At 41.1% G+C, this 18,130-nt stretch overlaps 1 protein-coding gene and 1 long non-coding RNA gene across 3 annotated transcripts in view; one reads left to right on the top strand and one right to left on the bottom strand.

Moving 5' to 3' along the window:
* Positions 1 to 3,536, top strand: part of LOC119152266 — an 18,455-nt gene extending 14,919 nt beyond the window's left edge. Inside the window, exon 4 of the long non-coding RNA XR_005105743.1 lies at positions 319 to 3,536. This is a non-coding gene — a long non-coding RNA (uncharacterized LOC119152266). The remainder of the gene's footprint in view (positions 1 to 318) is intronic.
* GORASP2 (golgi reassembly stacking protein 2) lies at positions 3,076 to 18,130 on the bottom strand. Of its 2 annotated transcripts, XM_037397310.1 has the most exons (11): positions 17,961 to 18,072; positions 11,604 to 11,699; positions 10,591 to 10,671; positions 9,605 to 9,808; positions 9,102 to 9,188; positions 8,502 to 8,632; positions 7,763 to 7,895; positions 7,519 to 7,642; positions 7,069 to 7,155; positions 4,921 to 5,016; positions 3,076 to 4,128 (listed from the first exon to the last, which is right to left on the bottom strand). In XM_037397310.1, exons 4-11 carry the CDS (start codon positions 9,746 to 9,748, stop codon positions 3,809 to 3,811), a joined length of 1,122 nt encoding a protein of 373 aa, XP_037253207.1. In that variant the 5' UTR covers positions 9,749 to 9,808; positions 10,591 to 10,671; positions 11,604 to 11,699; positions 17,961 to 18,072; the 3' UTR covers positions 3,076 to 3,808. The 2 variants fall into 2 exon arrangements, with proteins under 2 accessions (XP_037253207.1, XP_037253206.1); XM_037397309.1 differs by lacking the exon at positions 11,604 to 11,699 and having other exon boundaries at positions 17,961 to 18,130.

Below are 18,130 nucleotides of genomic sequence, written 5' to 3'. Positions count from 1 at the left end.
CACCTTAAGTCTTTAACTTTAAAACTGTGCTGTGGTAGGTGCTGGCTCCCCATTATACCACAGCTAAGAAAAGTTTCTACCACAGACGTTACAGGCAAATCAGTATGAAGATTTTTGCTTTCTGAGCTAAAGTTACTGCTAGAACTTGAAGCACAGTGCAAGACATAGTGGGCTGGGTTGCACAAATAAGTATTAAGCCACTGGCGCTACCATGAAGAACGTACAGAGCATGACTACAAAGCAGGAGATTGTTTCTTCATCTGTAAGTGTTTGTAGTTCATAACTATTTTGCAGTCTGATTCTTGCCTACCATTGCAGGACTCAAATCTAAAATGAGACTGAATCTACGTGTCCAACTGATGAACCAAAGAATCTGAGCATGGTGCCAGTGGGGCCTCCATGGAAGGGAGCGATTGCAAGCAGTTATTTGACTAGTGCAGCCAAAGCCTGTGTATAATTGAGCAAGAAAGGGTGCCACAATCCAACATTATTCTTATCCTGCTCCCTTCAATTTAATTCCATAATCAGCACTTGCATCACTGAGAAGTTGGAAATATTACCCAGGCCTCTCCTTCAGCATGATGGTATCCTGAACAGGTTCCTGCCTGTAAGGATCTGCTTTCTTCAAAACAAACTTTCACTCTGCCCCGTGGTTAGCTTGGCTTAAGTCAGCAAACTGCCAGCAAAATTCTAGAATTTAGAAATAGCTTAAGCTCAGCCCATTTCAGCCTTCAAATCAGTTGGTTTAGTTATGTGCGATTCCTTAAAGTACTATCATTCAGCATCCAGCTGGCATCCATTTGACTACAGTTGCTGCTGGGCGGGGGCGGGAACCACCCACCCTCCCTCATTGCTGAGCCTAATCCCGTAAATTCAGCAAGAACTATTGCACGCCATCTCGTGGCCCTGCACAGCTATTTCCAGGGAACAAATGCAGCTCCGATTGCGACTGGGTTTGTTGGACAGGATTGATTTGAAAGATGGCTGTCAGGGGCTGAGAAACAGCCCCCTATATAACCCCATGAAAGCTCTGAAACATTCAACATTAACGCTTCGTCCACACTCCTACCTTGACCTTGCAGCCTGAGCAGCTGTTTCCAGGAGTGGCAGCAGAGCCTCGAGCTGCAAAATGCACCTCTTCAGCACGTGCTCACGGAGTTTCTCAAGCAGAGCTGTAGGGACGGCCCTGCACTCACAACCACTGAACCCCACTGCCCCAGAGCAGCCTTGGGCAGAGCAGGAAACTACCTTACTTATTTTACAGTATGTCACACACATGTTAATGGTTCTTAATTATATGCAAGGCTGGAGACGTTCATGGTACATCTGTCTTCTTGTCTGCTGTCAGTACTTGTTAAAGAACTCCATGTGTCAATGTTTTAAATAAAGCTAATATGCCTATTCATAACTGTTCATTAACAGCTGAATATATGAAATTGAAACAAGGTTACATTGGCTGTCAGTCCCCTGGTGTATCTGAAGTCCTGATCCTCCCCTTACTCTCTTTCCTGGGGGAAAAAGTCGTCATTAAGAGACCCTTGCCAGAAGTGATTAAGGTACGATTTCATTAAATCTAGTTGAAGGAGTTAAAAAACAGGGACAGAATGCAATAATATGACTTCAAGGTCCTTGCTTCTATTTTAAGTGGGAAGTTGTTGACTTCCCAATGTTTTTGACTTTTTGGTGGGGAGATTACAGCTTAAAATCTGCACCACTGAATCATCTCCAAATGTGAAGTCATGTTAACTTGAGCAGAATTACTCACGTGCCTTACTTCCACTGCTCTCAAACCTGTGAAAAGGCTGGATCTATAGTCAGCAGCAAAAGACCTTACAATGGGTAACAGAAGTGCATGACTTCAGACTAAGCATCTTTCTTTATCTGCTAAACACAACACCACACCACCTTCAAAAGTTTGCAGCTTGCTGTTGGAAAGCATAGCAACATGCCAACTAACTTCAGATGTTACTCCAAAGGACACTGTGCCATACAGTAAGAATAAAAAAAAAAACTACTCAAGGATTTTAGTTCAAGGCATCTGATTATGATCAGCAGTTGCTCTAGATTTGGTATGTGACAAAACTTCTATTTCTACTGTTCTTGGGTTAGAAAACAATACTGATGAGGAGACTGGCTGTGGAAGTAAGGAAGTTACAGGAAAGACCGTTTAACCTGTGAGACTTTATGAAGCTCAATACTAACATCCTTTCTCTGTATACAGCAAAGAAAAGAGGGAACATCCTTCTTCTCAAGCCAAGGTTTAATTCTGAGGTATGTGACACTGGATTTACAAAGGTAAACCAAAAGTACATTCTGAGAAACAGTGAGCCCCCTACTTAACAAGGCAGAGGGATTTCACACTCCAAGCAGCTGAGAAAAGAAACTGCTCACTGTGTGGAAAAAAACAAAAACCCAACAGTATTTGGGGTCTGACACAACAGGCAATGAGGAAACACAAATACTTAAGTGATAGAGATGAGACAGGACAAAAGGTATTAGATAAGGCTTCCACTTAAACTAGTTCTTTGAGATGTTATGATCAGCACTTAGATGCAACAACTATTGCAGTGACCAGCAGAATTGCCAAAAGGTATTATGCGGCTGTTGAGACAGACTTTAGCTCCAGCCTGCTGGTGATACGGCTGAAGTCTGATTACACTTGTAGGAGACATGTATAAATGAAATCCCACTAGCTTAGAAGGACTGGAGTAGCACAGAAGAGTTTTCCACATAAACTGTACCTGGTAGCAGGAGTGAAGGCTGTCACCTGGAGTACAGTGCACACAGCAGTTTATACAACTACAGAATCTACAGCTGATCTACAGCTTTCATCCTGAACATCAATTTTAAAAGCCAAATATGAATCATATGCAGGCAGATTTCATGACTCATTGCTGCAACAGATCTAACCGCCAGTGCTGATCCTGCTTGCCATTAAGTCTGGCATTCCCTCTTGGATCCGTTCCTCTGGAGGGGAGCCCTTTCACAGATCTGGGCTACAGAGCTGAGCTAAAAACAGTCAAATGAGAATTTAAGCATTAAACAAATAAATGTGATATTTTCTCACACAAAGGATAAAATTCCAGGAATTTATTGCTCTATGTATGCTTAATCCATTAATTTGTCTTACAGTAGTCTTGAAGTGCCAAATTGTGTGCTACATTTAACATATCCTGTATTCCCTTCCAAATGCCACTTTACAGGGGGAGTACGAAACAACACAGCAGTGGTCACAAAACATGGCTTGAGCATCTCTCAAGAGCTTAAAAATAAAGATTTGCATACAAGCTGAATAACGAGATGTCAGTTAACAGGTCACTCAGCAACTTTAATAGAAATATCTTTAGGTGGCAGTTTCGTAGTGTTAAAATTTACAGCTTGAACTAAACATTCTCATCCCCACTGCAGTAACAAGATACTTGCAAAGAACAAGAACTATGGTACGTAAATGTTACACGCAAGAACCACTTCATTTCTATCAGAAGCAAAAATTGCTAATTATAAGCAAGGACAGGCCTAGCAGGCTAAGGCCATCACCCTATATTAAAAACATATACCTCCGAGTTTGGCAGTGGAATTCTATTTACCACGTTGACTTTTTTTTTTTTGGTTACATACAAGTACTCTTCCTCCCCTCCCACCACACACACTTTATAAACCCCCTTTTATTTTTATTATACCTCCATATTATTTACACGACTCCTAAAGATTAAGTACAAACTAGTATGAAATTAATGATAGCTTGCTCTTCAAATATGTATCCCATGGCTAAATAGATACCAAGCCAATCCAAGAGAGTGATCTGGAGTTATGATTTAGAAGCTTGTGTATCTGTGACTCCAGATGTTTTCTTATTAACTGTAGAGGATTCACTTGATCTGTCAACAATAGTTGCCTTACAAGTCGGGGTAGCGCTATCCAAGGTGAGCGTAGAGGTCTGTTCTACATTTACAGTAGTGCCAGGGTTGACAGTAAAGCTCCCAGCTTGAGTAATGGAGGGAAGCAAATACGCAGGCACTGTAGATGCCTCTGTGACCAAAGGAAGCAGAGGAACACATTTGGGTGGCATTGATAGAGGTGTTATTCCCGTTAGATTCAGAGGTGGTAAGGAGGGAAGGGATGGCAAACCTAAGGAGAAATAAAAAAAAAAAAAAAAAAAGCCAATGAGGTGCTGCATACCACAGACAGATCTGGAGAGAATCTCTGCTTCAAATTTTTATCTTCTCTAATCTATTTACTCTAGGAGAGGAGGAAGCTTTTTGAATTTAGTGTGAACATGATGTGCGTGCAGCACTGACTCAGCAGGCTACTTTCAAGCTTGATACTTTTCAGATTTCAGACCTGCAGAATCAGAATACTCTTGTTTGCTTCTACCTCCCCAGAGGACTAGGTATTTAGGGCATTAATACTGATGATTAGATTCTTCTGGCATTCACTGAAACTGCCAGAAACAAGAAGTTAACAAGAACCTTATTTCATACAAGCTTCCAATTTCTTTTTGCTTCCTCCATGTGCACTTTCAGCAGTTTTGTTTCATTCAAACCCATAAATCCAGTATTCATTCGTACTTCTGGCATTCAGCCAGGGCGCTTCCATCTCATCTTCTAGCACACAAGGAAACACTTCATATTTTCTTCTACCCATAAAACTATATATTCTCACTCTTGGCACAATCTCTTTTGAGATCATAAATCAAGTAACATAAGAAGAAACAAATACATACAGACACAGGTTTAGAATTAGTTTCTCTAAAGACATATTCCTTGTCTACCTAGTCTGGGCACTACCGTCAACTCCCATCTCAAGCAAACATTCAATTTATCCTCTTCAGGACTCCACCAGATGGCTCTACGCGAAAGCATCAAGGACCATCAAGGAGAGACCTGCTATTACAGCGTTTCAGTTTACAGAAGCACATACCAGGCTGTATGATTTCTGGAACAATGTGTGGTGCAGGTAAATTAAGTTTGGACAGATCAGTCAGGTTGGGAAGTCCTGCTGGTAATGGCATCAGACCTAAAAGAAGAATGGAAAAATTACAGCTGAAAAAACTGGGTTTTTTCTGTTTCTGAAATCTTATTGATCACTTAAAGTTATTTTATATTGCTTTACATCTTGATTATCATTTTTACATCTAAGAATGCAAATTCACCTGAATTTCAGCTTTTAACATGTATAGTGAAAACAGACACCTATTGCAGGAAGTCTGGACTAACAAATGTATAAACCAACCTTTCAGATTGTTTTGAGGAATTTTATTTCAAGGAATTAGTAGATTTGCATTCCAAGTTCAGCTTTTAACAAAGGTAGTTATTTCACTGCAGCACCGTACCAGAAGCCCTCCATTCCTAATTTGAATGGCATAACATAATTATAGGATGAAATACATAGTATTTCTGATCTCTAATTTTGATTATTATTAGTCTTTCTACTTAGTTATAACTAGAATTAAACACAAAAATATATAGAATAGGCAAGACAAAGTAACTTTCAAAGTCAGAAAGGACTGAAAACAAGAGAAACATGATGAACACAACACACCCCTTTCGATCATTATGTTTGCTATGGAACACATTCCTGCCTTAGATGAGCTGCATTTCTGGGAGAAGGGCTCTATTCCTACTTTGCGTTTAGCTCAGAGAAGGCTAATTCTGAAATAAACTGTTGATACTACAGCAATAAGATGGAGAAAAGTCTTACAGCAAGGCCACCATACATAGAATTTCATTTAAAAACGTTACCTTTACCTACCTGTGAATTCAATTAGCCACAAAGACTGACATAATCTGACTCAAAGTGCTTTAAAGCTCAGCTACAAGCAACTTTGGTTTGAACATTTTTAAAAATCTGAAAAAAGCTGAGCTTCACACAAATTCACTCAAATTTTAAAACCCCTGTATATTTAATACTTATAATTTCACTAGTGTGGCTGCAAATGGCAAAAAATATTCTAACCGCTTTCAAAAAATAATACTACTCAGAACAAGGTGAAAGGAAAATCCATATTTTGGGGAAAGGGGTGGGTAGGGGGCTGGAGAAGACTACTGCGTTAACAGAAGCTGAACTTCTTAGTAGTTCGCCATTTTATCTAAGCAGTACAAAATTATTAAGTTCGCTGCCCTTGTTTGCATGCACTTAGCTCTACCACACTTTTTTTTATGTTACGGAGCATACCTCCAAGCATTACTTAAAGCTTTTGTGCACATCTTCACCTACTTGTTTCATACCATACAAAACATAAAATACAACTCCTTCAGTGTTTTGGAACGCATGACAGTTCTGTGCCAGCACACCAACTACACAGCAAAAGCCTGTACAATCCTCATCTTACCCACTGTGAAAAATTCGGGAAAAATTCGGGAATACTACTGCTTGAAATGTTCATTATTATCAGGCACACTACTTTGTAGACAGACTCTTACTTTTGTTATACCAGTTTAAATTACCAAATAATTCAGAAAGAATAACTGCAACATACAGTTCTATATTGTTAGCCCTCCATTTATGCTAGGAAGAATGATCAAACTGAGTATTAAAAAGGAGTTTCCTAAAATGGAAAACTTTTATAGGTGAAAGGAAAGCAAAAAATATGCAAAACATGCCTTCTCAGATCTTCCTTCTGTCATGATGTCAGTGCAAAGGACAAACCAGAAACTGAAGTTATTTGCAAAAATATTTTTGCAAAATACAATTTATGAACTGGGGAAAGTAACAATATATCCATGCAATGTTGCCAATATCAAAGCTAATACCTTCCTAAGAAATGTTGAATGCTGCACCTATTGTGCAGGGGGGCCTAAAAGGTAAATGATTGTAAACTTTGTTGCCAACTCAATCCTCTCTGCTACAGACACCCTATGCACCTACTCTTAAAAAAACACCACACAACCACCAAACCAAAACTCCTAACATTGTAGAGGTTGTAGAGAGATCTTCACCATGACACGTGCAAGTTGCATGAAGTTATACCCTCCCACACCACAAAAAGCAGTGGAAAAGACAGCTCCCTTCCCTTGCTCCCTTAAGATTTTTGTTTCAGAAACATTTTAAGAAATTTTACCTACTCACCTGGTAATGTAGTTGCTGGATTAACTGGTGGCACAGAGGTAAGGGACTGACTGACTTGTGGTGGTAATAATGGAACCGTTGGAACACCTGAAGGAGTACACAGGAAAACATTAATTTTAAGCATACAACACTTCAGCTCCCTTCCTCAAGAAGTGCAAATAAATAATTGCTTGCAGGAGAATTACTACCTGCCTTAACTATAAAATGTTAATAAAGAAAAACAGTATCCTAAATAATATGTATTTTATTTCTGATAGAATTTTTTGCTATTATTTTGTGAGCAAGTAGGGCACAATTACAGTACTCTAGCACTTTGTTGCCAGGAAGAGTTTGAGAAGAGAGAATAAAATTTTCTCTTTCTTTCTTCTATAAAATTTTTAGAAACATCTGTGATGCAAAAGAAGTCAGAAAACCCCATGCATTCCAGAAATCAGTTACTTGCATACTAACCTGTACTGAGAACATTACTGACAGTAGTTGAAGGTGAACTAATAGAAAGTCCTGAAAGACTCTGCTCGAGGCCTGCTGACCCCGGGGGTAATGCAGCTGAGGGATTAACTGATGACAGCTGAACCTTATCGAAAGGAAAAAAGAAAGTTACATCATTAGGGTTTGTAATGGACCAACAGAAGCACAAAAGCAATACAACATCATAATCCATTTTTACCAAGCCAGACAAGTGGCTAACACTTACCTCTGTGAAGCCATCTTTGAGGGGACTGAGAGATGCACTAGGCAACTGTCCTGGGAGAGAAATTTTCTTTCCCTCTTCAAATGGACGTGTAGGTATCCTATGCAAATACCCATACCCAATGCCACATCCTAGGCTTTTAAAACATGAACATTTAAAAGTCAGTGAAGTGATCTTACAACTACAGTCTCCATAGCAAACAACGAACAAATGACTCAAGATGCCAACAAGTTTCAAGGTAAGTTCTGTCCAACTTTCCCCTTCCCACCGCCCCCAAATATTGACTCATTTTCTATGGAGAAACAATCAATACAAGACAAATTAAAGGAAATTATGTAGCTTTTAGCAATAAATATTTAGCACAAAATAAATTTCATTGTTATTTAAACCAAGTAGCTATATCAGGTACGCAGCTAGGCATTTAACTCTCATCAGTTATTTGCAATCCTCTATTCTGGCTACTGCACAATACTTTTTAAGAATATACTACAGCCTAATGAGTACTTAAGTCTAATGCAGAAAGCAACCATCGCACTTTATGCATTTCTGCACTAACTAATTTACTGTGAGAATACACACACACACATTAGTAACTAAACCTGAATTTCAAGGAAATATATACTTTATTATATCAGAATGCCTTTGATAAAACAACACTTTTCCTGTTTGTAGAAAACTTAAGCAAGCAGCTTTTAGGCTAGTGCTATAAGGTGGTCATCCCCATAACACACTGTCTCCTTACCTGCCTTCTCCACCCCAGGCAGAATTTGGAGTAATCACCACTTCTCGACAATTATCTGTGTCTGCGTTGTACACATAAAGTTTTAATGGCTTTGCTTCATATGCTTCAATAAGGGAAAAGAGATCTACAGACTGCAAAGGAGTAAAAACAAGTAAGGGCTTTCTTGTCCTTATTTTATCATTTGACATTAGAACGATCATCTTTCTAGTCCTAAGTTTCTGGAACAGAACCTTGTAACTGCTACATGTTGCAATCGTTGCAGTGCTGCTGTTTTATCACAAGGCCAACTTTAATATGTCCTTTGCTAGCGCAACTCAAGGTATGCGGCACAACACAGATTTCAAATCTGCTATTTGAAATATTAATATTAGAGTACAAAAAAAGTTTCTATCTGACTTCATGAAGATATTTAAGAGCAATTTTTAATTCCAGAATTGCATTTAAGCACAAGGAAGAGGCACCATGCCAGAGCTTCTTCCTCTTTGCACTAACTTACATCCATTAGCACTGAAAGAGACAGAACCAGAGATGTTTCAAACTGCCCTGGTACAACCTTTTTTTTTTTTTTTTAAAATCAAAATCTTATTTTTATATACTTACCTCATTCATAACAGTATCTGCTCCAATGATATAGTCACTATGAGGTCTAAGTCCAGCTAATGCAGCAGGAGAATTTGGTTCCACCTCCTAGTTTTAAGATGGAAAGTTACAAAATGCTACATGTCAGGGTGCAGCAGGACAGTTAGATATGTACCTCACACAAGTTTTGAATCAGACAGACAAACTGGTCAACTTTTCAATGCAATTAGTAGAACAGTCACTGAACTAGTGAAACAGTGGCTAGATAACAGTCTCTTCTGACACCATTACAAGGAGCTCTGAGTATTGTACAAACCCACTGATGTAAATACAAGATCTGATAAAATACGAACAGACATACAGTTCTAGTTCAAAAGTCTTTCCAAACCCAAAATCAATGAAGACAAAACAGACCAGTTTGGTCTCATGGCTTGTAAACCCCCTTGCAAGTTACTTATCAGTAAAAAATATAAAGTTTAACAGTAAGCAGTGTTGAAGAAAAATATTTGGAAGTCCGTACGTACCAAAACATGCCACACATTTTCATTGGCCCCGTCAAAGCTGCAGAAGCGAATGCTCACACCCAGCAGGCCCTGTCCACCCCACATATTGCTGGGGGTCACTGATGTTTCTCTCAGCTCCAGTGTTTTGCTACTGTACACCAGCATTTTTACAGGTTTTTCAACATTTGCTTTCAACAGGTCCTTGAGAGTGTCATTGTCTTTATTCTGCAAATGTTCAAACAAGAGCTTGGTTTAGTGTTTTAACACAGCAAGCATCCAGTTCTATAGCACTGCTTTTATATTTCAAAGGTCCTATAAACACCATGCAGTATCAGAATATGTATCTACAGCTATAGTATAACAAGCTTTCAGTCCCTTCACACCTCTAGAATACAACTCTGGCGAAAACCTGGATTTCACAATAAACAGGTCACACGTTCCAAACATGAAAGCACTTGAATTAAACCTGTGATACGATGCACCTTGGAGCTTTTCAGAGGCTTTCTTTAATCCAGCCATACTGATGGAAGAGCTTAACGACAGCTGTTCTTTTCCACTGGTATGATGGTTTGCTGTCTCACTAAAGCTCTGCCTGAAAACTCTCTCCCCTGACTCCTGCCCAGCTAACAGCTTTGATAACAGCTCTTTCGATCAACCTGTTCTGACTGAACTGAGTTTGCAAGCTCTCATACAAACAGTTTTACAGACAGAACTAGGGGGGCACTAACAAGCACACCAGTACAGTCTTCTGCTGGCTCAGATGTCTGCAGAGAGCATGTCTGTTTGTCTGCATCCTTATTCTTTTCATCCTTACTCACCTATTTTTGATAGAATTATAACTACAGCGTGAAGGAAATTCATTTCTGATGCAGTTAGGCTTTCTCATTTTAAACTAAGGAGAAACAGTATATACATTTAAATAAAACAAATGCATTTGTTTACCTATAAAAATAAGATCCTCAGCACATTGTTTATATTCAAGCGTTATAAAACAGCAACACACTTACCAATCTTGAACCATTAATGGACACAATAAAATCAAAGAATGGCTCCAGTCCAGCTCTATGCCCCGGTGAGTTTTCTTGTACCTAACAAAGTTAAAAAAGAATTTAGCAAGATGTGTACCAATGCTGATCTACAGATTAGAATTATATTTCTGCTTGTGCAAACTGTAGTTCGAGAAGCTACTGATGTTTCTGTGTACAATTTGTAAATGTTCAAATATAATCCTTTGGACCAAAAAATCTCTCCCTTAAAAGAAAAAAAAAAAAAGGGGAAGAAAAAAGAGCACAAAACATTTAAAAAGAATCAGTAATTTATAAATCATTGAGGAATGACAACAGTAGCCACTCCCTGGGACAAGCACTCCGTAACAGCTGCAGCACATAAGCTGCAGATATTTATTTCAATAAAGGAAATTATGATCAAAGGACAAGCTCAATGAATTCTGAAAAAATTGGTTAAAACACAGTATCTTTCCACAGAAACACCAGTGTTGGGCCTTGCTTTTTAACTTATACTTACTAGAGGAAAAGGAGTCACATCTGTGCAAGCACAGGTTGTTGTTATCTCATGATTAAACATCACCTGTTGACATTCTCGAGACACAGAGGGCATCTGTACAACAGATGATTTATTAACATACCAACAAGCTGCAAGAAAAGGGACTTGTGCAATTTTGCAGCCATGGCAGCTCAAACAATTAAACCACTCCACCACGACAAGGCCTAAGTATAGGATACACGCCACGCCCAGAAGTTTCAAGTAGCTTTTAATTCCAAATGGAGTAACTCAGACATTTTGCCAGTGTTGTTTTTTCACCATTACACACACTGCTGACAGACTAAAGTAACTCCAGTATGGCTATCAGGTTTTTCCTACAGCCTTTGTAGTAAAGGCTATCTTTCTTTATTTGTATACTGATTCATTTTACCCGCTGGCTTTTTCTTTTATGTGCTATGTTCGTCTTCCAAGAAGATCTAAAAAGTGTTACCCTTTACAGTGTGGTTTCTTACATTACCTGTTATTCCATCTGACAGAACCGGGTACAAATCTGCTAGTTTGTTCAAATACTGGTCTGATTCTGCAGGAATTGAGTTTTCTTAATATGACTCATCTAGAACAAAATATTACAATATGAAAAAAAAAAAAGCTCAATTACTACTAAAACTGTCCTCTTAAGAGTCTATCTACCTCTGCCCAACACATTCACAAAATCAGAGCTTGGAAAAAAACCCAGATTACTTGTGGATACATTTCTGTAACAGATGCCAGGAGATTAGAACATTAATGTCACATAACCTAAACATTTATTAAAGAAAAAAATAATCTGAATCAATAGCTCCAGAATCACATCACACATACTGATTGCTGTCCAAGATTTGTAAACAGCAAAAAAGTATGAAACAAGTATTATCCAAAAGTAATAAAAATCACTGATGCAGCAATAGCATCCTCAAAACCATATTTATAATTTCTAATTAGAACTTGAAGTGCGTCTGCAGAAATGTCTCTTCAAGAGGTCTGCATGCTTTGGAAATAATTTCCTACAACGAGGGGTACAGATACTCTCCCTCTCTGCCACGTGTTAACTGTACGGAACCACAGCGCTCTCAGTCACCAAAGGAACTTGCAGTCCCACTAAATAGATCCAAACTACTGTCTCCACATTACTTAATCTGTCGGTTCAAGATGCCTCTTGCCAAGAACAACCAGACAGCAAGGTGTGCACCAGGTAACAGGGTAAAGGTACAAGCTCAGCTCCACGTAGCAGACCCTCTGGACACTAGCTGCATAGAAACATTGTGGATGTTGATATGACATTAGTGGACTGTCCCTGGAGCTCATTTTAACTTTAGCTATCAAACTTTTGGTAATGTAGAGCTACCACAGAACAACATCCACAAAAATTTTAGCTTAGAAGTAAAAAAGTTACATGAAAGCAGAATTAAAGAACTCTGGTCTTCTATGGATATGGGCCATAATTACATTCTCAAGCTTGAAGTTCCTCTTGTAATTAAGTCATCCAAAACATCCTCTCCTCTAATGTTGTTCTTCTAGTAGCAAATGTAGAATGAGCTTGTGCTGTTTGTTGCTCATCCCTCAGTTTACAGAGATGATATGAAAATATTTTAATAGGGTCTCTCTCATTCCACCACCTATTGCATATGACATATAAGAGCTTAAATTTTGTTGCTTTAATGAGTCTGACAAAGGCTTTAAATCAGCAGATGCTTTCAGAAGTTACTGGAAAACAGGAATGTTAAGAGACAGAACATGTCTTTCTAAACCTCATCATTAAAGATCAGCAAATCCAGCAAACCGATGTATTTCTTCAGATAACATGTAAGATTGTTAGGACTGGACATATGCCACGGCCTTGAAATTATGAAGCGCCAGACTTCACTCAGCCACTAGGTCAGCTGCAAAAGCTGTCCTGACATGGTCCACTCTTTATTCAGAGATTTTCCTCCACTTCCAGATGAACTTCTTGAAAAACCCAAACACAAATCCCCTACACCCTGACACAAGATCCCTCCCCCATCACCTACACCTCTACCTCACTGCCTCTACCAATTACACCCTGAACACTGCGAACCAAACGTGACCAGTATTCAATAAGGTAATCTTTCAAAATGAGAAGGCGCACCTACAATAAATGAGAATTACGTATGTTCAGCATCCATCAGTGTCAATCTCACTGATACCTGGGATGTACAGAATTGGTGTTCTAAGTAAATTATTTATAGTCTGCCCCAAACTGATGGACTGCAAGCGTTTCCAAGTTCCAAACGATTAGTTTGCAAAAGAGTCTTCAGATGTTAAACACCTTCCCCCAAATCAATCACAATCCTGAATGTTTCTGCATGATTTGTTTCTAAGTGGGCATGTAAAAACCACCAGGAAGCTGTATCTAAAAGAAATCAAGCTCTCGCAGTTACATCAATCATACATGCACCTCAAATGCATGTAGTTGCATCCCTTCTGTCATCACATGCTGCCATCACATTTCCTCATGCTGCCACGTACAAGTTCAGTCACAAAAAATTCCCTATTTCCCTAGTTTGTTTGGCCCAACATCACTGACAGAAAAGCACTTTTCATGCCTGGCAGTCCCATAAATGCAGAACAGAAGTTCTGAGTTCATTCCACATTGACACGTCTCTTCCTTAAAGTGGTGACATACTCAAATTCATCACCATCGCGCAGTACCAAACGCACACCACAGCTCTCTGTGGCCACGGTTCTCTTTCAGGAACATCAGCAAAGGATAACCAGGGACCTTAGGAAATACAAGGGCACAAAAACCTTCTTATTAATGATGGAAATAAAGGTTCCACGTATACGTACATAAACTCTAGGCCTCCTAAGCAATCTGGCTTTGTGCAGCTTTGCTGTATGCCCCAAGCAGGTATTCAGTAGCTTGCCTTTGTAATTGAATAAGGACTGCAAAAATAATCAAGTAACACCATTTACAACAGATGCCACTGCAGGCAAAATACCATCCGTGGCAGCTTAGGAAGCCTAATTCTCTCGAACCCAGCTGTTATTTCAGACATATAAGTTACAGACACCTGTGGGTAAATGCCACGACTTTCCAACAGCAGAGAAACACAGTGGAACAGACTATCCAGGGAAGCTGTGGAACTGCCACCCCCAGAGCTTTTTAAGAGCAAGCGAAGAAAACCTCTATCAGAATGGTGAATGTCAGAAGGCAGATACGGGCTGTACGGCTCTTTCAGCCTTGTATAGTGCTGCAGGACTTCAGATTCTCACTGAGATGACAGCAGGGCTGCTGAGCACATAGATTACAGGCTAATTATTCCACTTTTAATTCACTGTCAAGAATTAAACAGGGGAAAGGTTTCAAGGTCAAGACACTAATTTTAATCTGCGTTACTAAAGATACTTCTTCTTTGGTAAATAACATGAAGTTTCTCTTTGCTGAACACCTTTCCCGACACTACCAATTCATGCCTACACAGTATATATTGTACATTACACATTTTAATAAGGTTGATCAGCAACACAATGGTCACAAATTTAAGTCCTGAGCCAGAAGTCTGCCATAAATGGCATTAGGCATGGAAACCCTGATTTTCAGAGGCAGATGAAGGCTCTCACCACTTCTGGAAATCAGGTATCTTATATTACTGTCCACTTAAAACTTTCAGAAGCTTAGCTTCAAGCACTAAATACACAATTCTCAAGGAACACAAGCTATGAAACTTATTTTTTTCCCCACATAAGAAATGCTTCCTAATATTTATTACCAACAAAATGCTGAAGGAATCGTGTTGGTTTGTTTTTTTTTTTTAGTTCTTCCACCCACTCTGTAATTGTTAATAAAATTTCATTATATATCATGGATAAGCAATTCCTGTTAGGTCTGACAATCTATTTTATTTCTGTCAGCTATTTTAACACATTACACTATAAAACTGTATTGAATTTCCTTAAAAAATACCCAGGTTTTGAGGAAAAAAGCTTTATAAGCTTTTTGTAAGGAAGTAAGGTTCCCTATATTAGCATCAAATTTTATTTTAGCACTGAGAATTTAACTTGAGCTTTTAAAATGTGAGCCTCCTTCAAAAATAAGTCATCTCTTCATGGCAACATGTTTGTACCCCCGCTACAACAAACCAAAGTGCTCAAGTAAAAGTTAGAAATCTAAACTTTGGGCACTTGCTGTTCAGTATCTTTTAGGGAGAACAGCATGTAACACAGTAGCATACAAATCTCATGCAGATAAAAATTCTTACATAGAATCATAAAATCATTTGGGTTGGAAAAGACTTTAAGATCACCAAGTCCAATGCAAACCTGACACTGCCAAGTCCATACCTAAACCATGTCCCCAAGTGCCACATCTACATGCCTTTTAAGTATCTCCAAGAACAGTGATTGCACCACTTCCCTGGGCAGCCTGGCTGTTCCAATGCTTCACCACCCTTCCAGTGAAAGGATTTTTCCTAATAGCCAATCTAAACCTCCCCTGGCAAAATTGAAACCGTTTCCTCTTGTCTTGTCACTTGCTACCTGGGAGAAGAGATGGACACCCACCATGCTACAACCCCCTTTCAGGCAGCTGTAGAGAGCAGTAAGGTCCCCCTGAGCCACCTCCTCTCCAGGCTAAACATCCCCATTTCCCTCACCTGCCTCTCATAAGACTTGTGCTCCAGCCCCTTCACCAGCTTCGCTGCCCTTCTCTGGACACGCTCCAGCACCTCCATGTCCCTCTTGTAGTGAGGGGGCCCAAGACTGAACACATAGTATTTGAGGTGCAGCCTCGTCAGTGCCAAGTACAGGGGGACAATCACTGCCCTTGTCCTGCTGGCCACACTGTTTCTGATACAAGCCAGGATGCTCTTGGCCTTCTCATGTTCAGCTGACTGACAACCAGCACCCCCAGGTCCTTTCCCACCAGGCAGCTTTCCAGCTGCTCTTCCCCAAACCTGTAGCATTGCGTGGGGTTGTTGAGACATCATCTATGAGTTCACGAAATTGTCAAGTCATTACAACAGCCTGGGCAAACTGTAGCAGTTTCACACTGCTGAACAAGAAAGTTACTAAAACTTTCCTTCACTCTGTTTTGAAGAGCGAAAAAGAAAAAAAAAAGCATACTGAGCAACAGAGTCAGACAGTTGCAGCCACACAACTTACGTTAAGGAAACTTATGGAGGAGAAAAACAAAGGAGAAAATTCCTAGAGGTAAATAGCATTGCATGCTACCAGTCTGGAAGTACTAGTTAAAAATTATTTATAAGCATGACATGAATCAGTAAGTAGAAGTCAAACAGCAAAAGCACATATGATAAATAAAAGTATATTCAAGTAAGAACTGTGTCAAACAAATGACTGATTATTAGGTCTACCTATGAAGACACCAGGGCAACAAAACAGTTTGCAACTTTCTCTCCCTCTTAAAAAAAAAAAAAAAAGCTACCTTTCAAGAAACCCCAGCAGTGCAACCCACTGCAACTTTTCCTGTCAAGTATGCACATGATGAAATTGCTTTCCTTCAACAGCGCTTCAGTCCTGAAGCGTTCCTATTTCCTGTTACAAGAGCACTGATAATAAAGCTCACAGTGAAAGTGATATTGCGCTGAATATTAGCAAAGACAGCCAAAAAGATTTAAGTAATTTGCAAAAATTACATCAGAAATTAATGACTGTATTGTTCACTTACTGTATGTATTTCCGCTCCTGTATGAAGCGAGCAGAGCAAAATACTTGCTACCAGTTTTGTAGGGAGCCAACATGTACAGTCTAAAAGTCTCACTGTAAGAAGCCTGTGACTTGCAACAGTCTCAGTTTGCTCATCTCTTTGGCAACTTGTACTTGGCTCCTATAGTCATTCTTAACAATGTTAGCTCATTTGTTTCATGCCCTTTTAACACATATTTTTCATTTATCTACCCTACCCAAACAAATTATTCCAATAATTAAAAAGATTTTCTGACATTTCTCTAGTTTTCCAGCACCTAATGAAATCTTAAAAATAACCACTAGCAAATGACTGCTAGCGAGCTAGACCAAGCACGGAAGTACTAACTCATGTGAGCTGAAGTCTTGTGCTCTTTCACATGTCTGAAACGTGGGGCTTGCTCTAGACAGAGAGCTGACCCGAGAGGATGCTATGCCAACAAACAACTAGCCCAGCACGGTGCCTGCAGTGAGGGTACTCACGGTGCAGCTGCAGCGGCAAAAGCGCTACGGTGCGGGCAAGTCTATCGGTAACTGGCAAAGTTACTGCACGGCCCGGTGCACCGGGCTCACGGACACAGCCCAGGCACCGCCCCGCTCACCGAGCGGGACACACGTTAACGAAGGGACCTGCAAACAGCTGCTCACAAGACCTTTAACGCAGCCTACCGAAGCACTCTGCTGCACGCCCAGCCAAGGCTCTGCGGCCGCGGTGCGAACAAGCACTACGCGGAGCAGCAGCGCTGCCCTCCGCACGGCCGCAGCCGGCAGCACGGCTGGGTCCCGCACCGCCGGCGCGGGGCGGAGCGGCTGCGATTCATGTCGCGACGCGCCTGTCGAGATAACGCCGCCCGGGCGCCTACGGGGCGGCTACCGGCGCTGCCCGGCAGCCGCGGCCCAGCCCACCACCGGCGGGGTGAGGCGGTCCGGGGCAAGCGCCAGGCCGCGGCAGCCCCGCGGGCTGAGGCGAAGCCCCGGGCGGGGAGCTCCGGCGGGCACCGCCGCTGCCCGAGCGCCTCCTCCGCCGGGCGGGAAGCGCGGCGGGGCCGCCCGGCCCGGGGAGCGCCTGAGGCCGCCCGAGCGCGGACCCGCGGAGGGAGAGGCCGCCGGGCCCAAGAGCCGCCGCCGGGCCCACGGCCGCTGGGCGCCCGCCCGCTCCCCGCGCCCTTACCCGCAGGACGTGGTAGCCCTCGGTGCCCCCGCCGGGGATCTCGACGCTCTGCGAGCCGCCCATGGCCGCGGCGGGCGCGGTGGCGGCGCTGTTCCCCGCACAAAGCCCCGCGCACCAGGGACGTGGCACTCGCTCCCTCCTCCCGCCCAGCTCGCGAGGGGCGGGCTAAG

Source organism: Falco rusticolus, chromosome 8 (assembly GCF_015220075.1).
Source record: "Falco rusticolus isolate bFalRus1 chromosome 8, bFalRus1.pri, whole genome shotgun sequence".
Taxonomy (NCBI): Eukaryota; Metazoa; Chordata; class Aves; order Falconiformes; family Falconidae; genus Falco; species Falco rusticolus.
Note: the sequence above shows the minus strand (reverse complement) of the source record. Positions and strands in the feature narration are given on the sequence as shown.

Bases quoted from the DNA above. Each gene is read 5' to 3' on its own strand.
- GORASP2 (XM_037397309.1), bottom strand. From the start codon at position 18,023: ATGGGCGGCTCGCAGAGCGTCGAGATCCCCGGCGGGGGCACCGAGGGC. The intron at 9,809-10,590 runs GTAAGTGTGTTG...GAACATTTGCAG, and splicing joins CCATTAATGGTTCAAGATTG to AATAAAGACAATGACACTCT. The intron at 9,189-9,604 runs GTACGTACGGAC...TCTTAAAACTAG, and splicing joins AAAATGTGTGGCATGTTTTG to GAGGTGGAACCAAATTCTCC.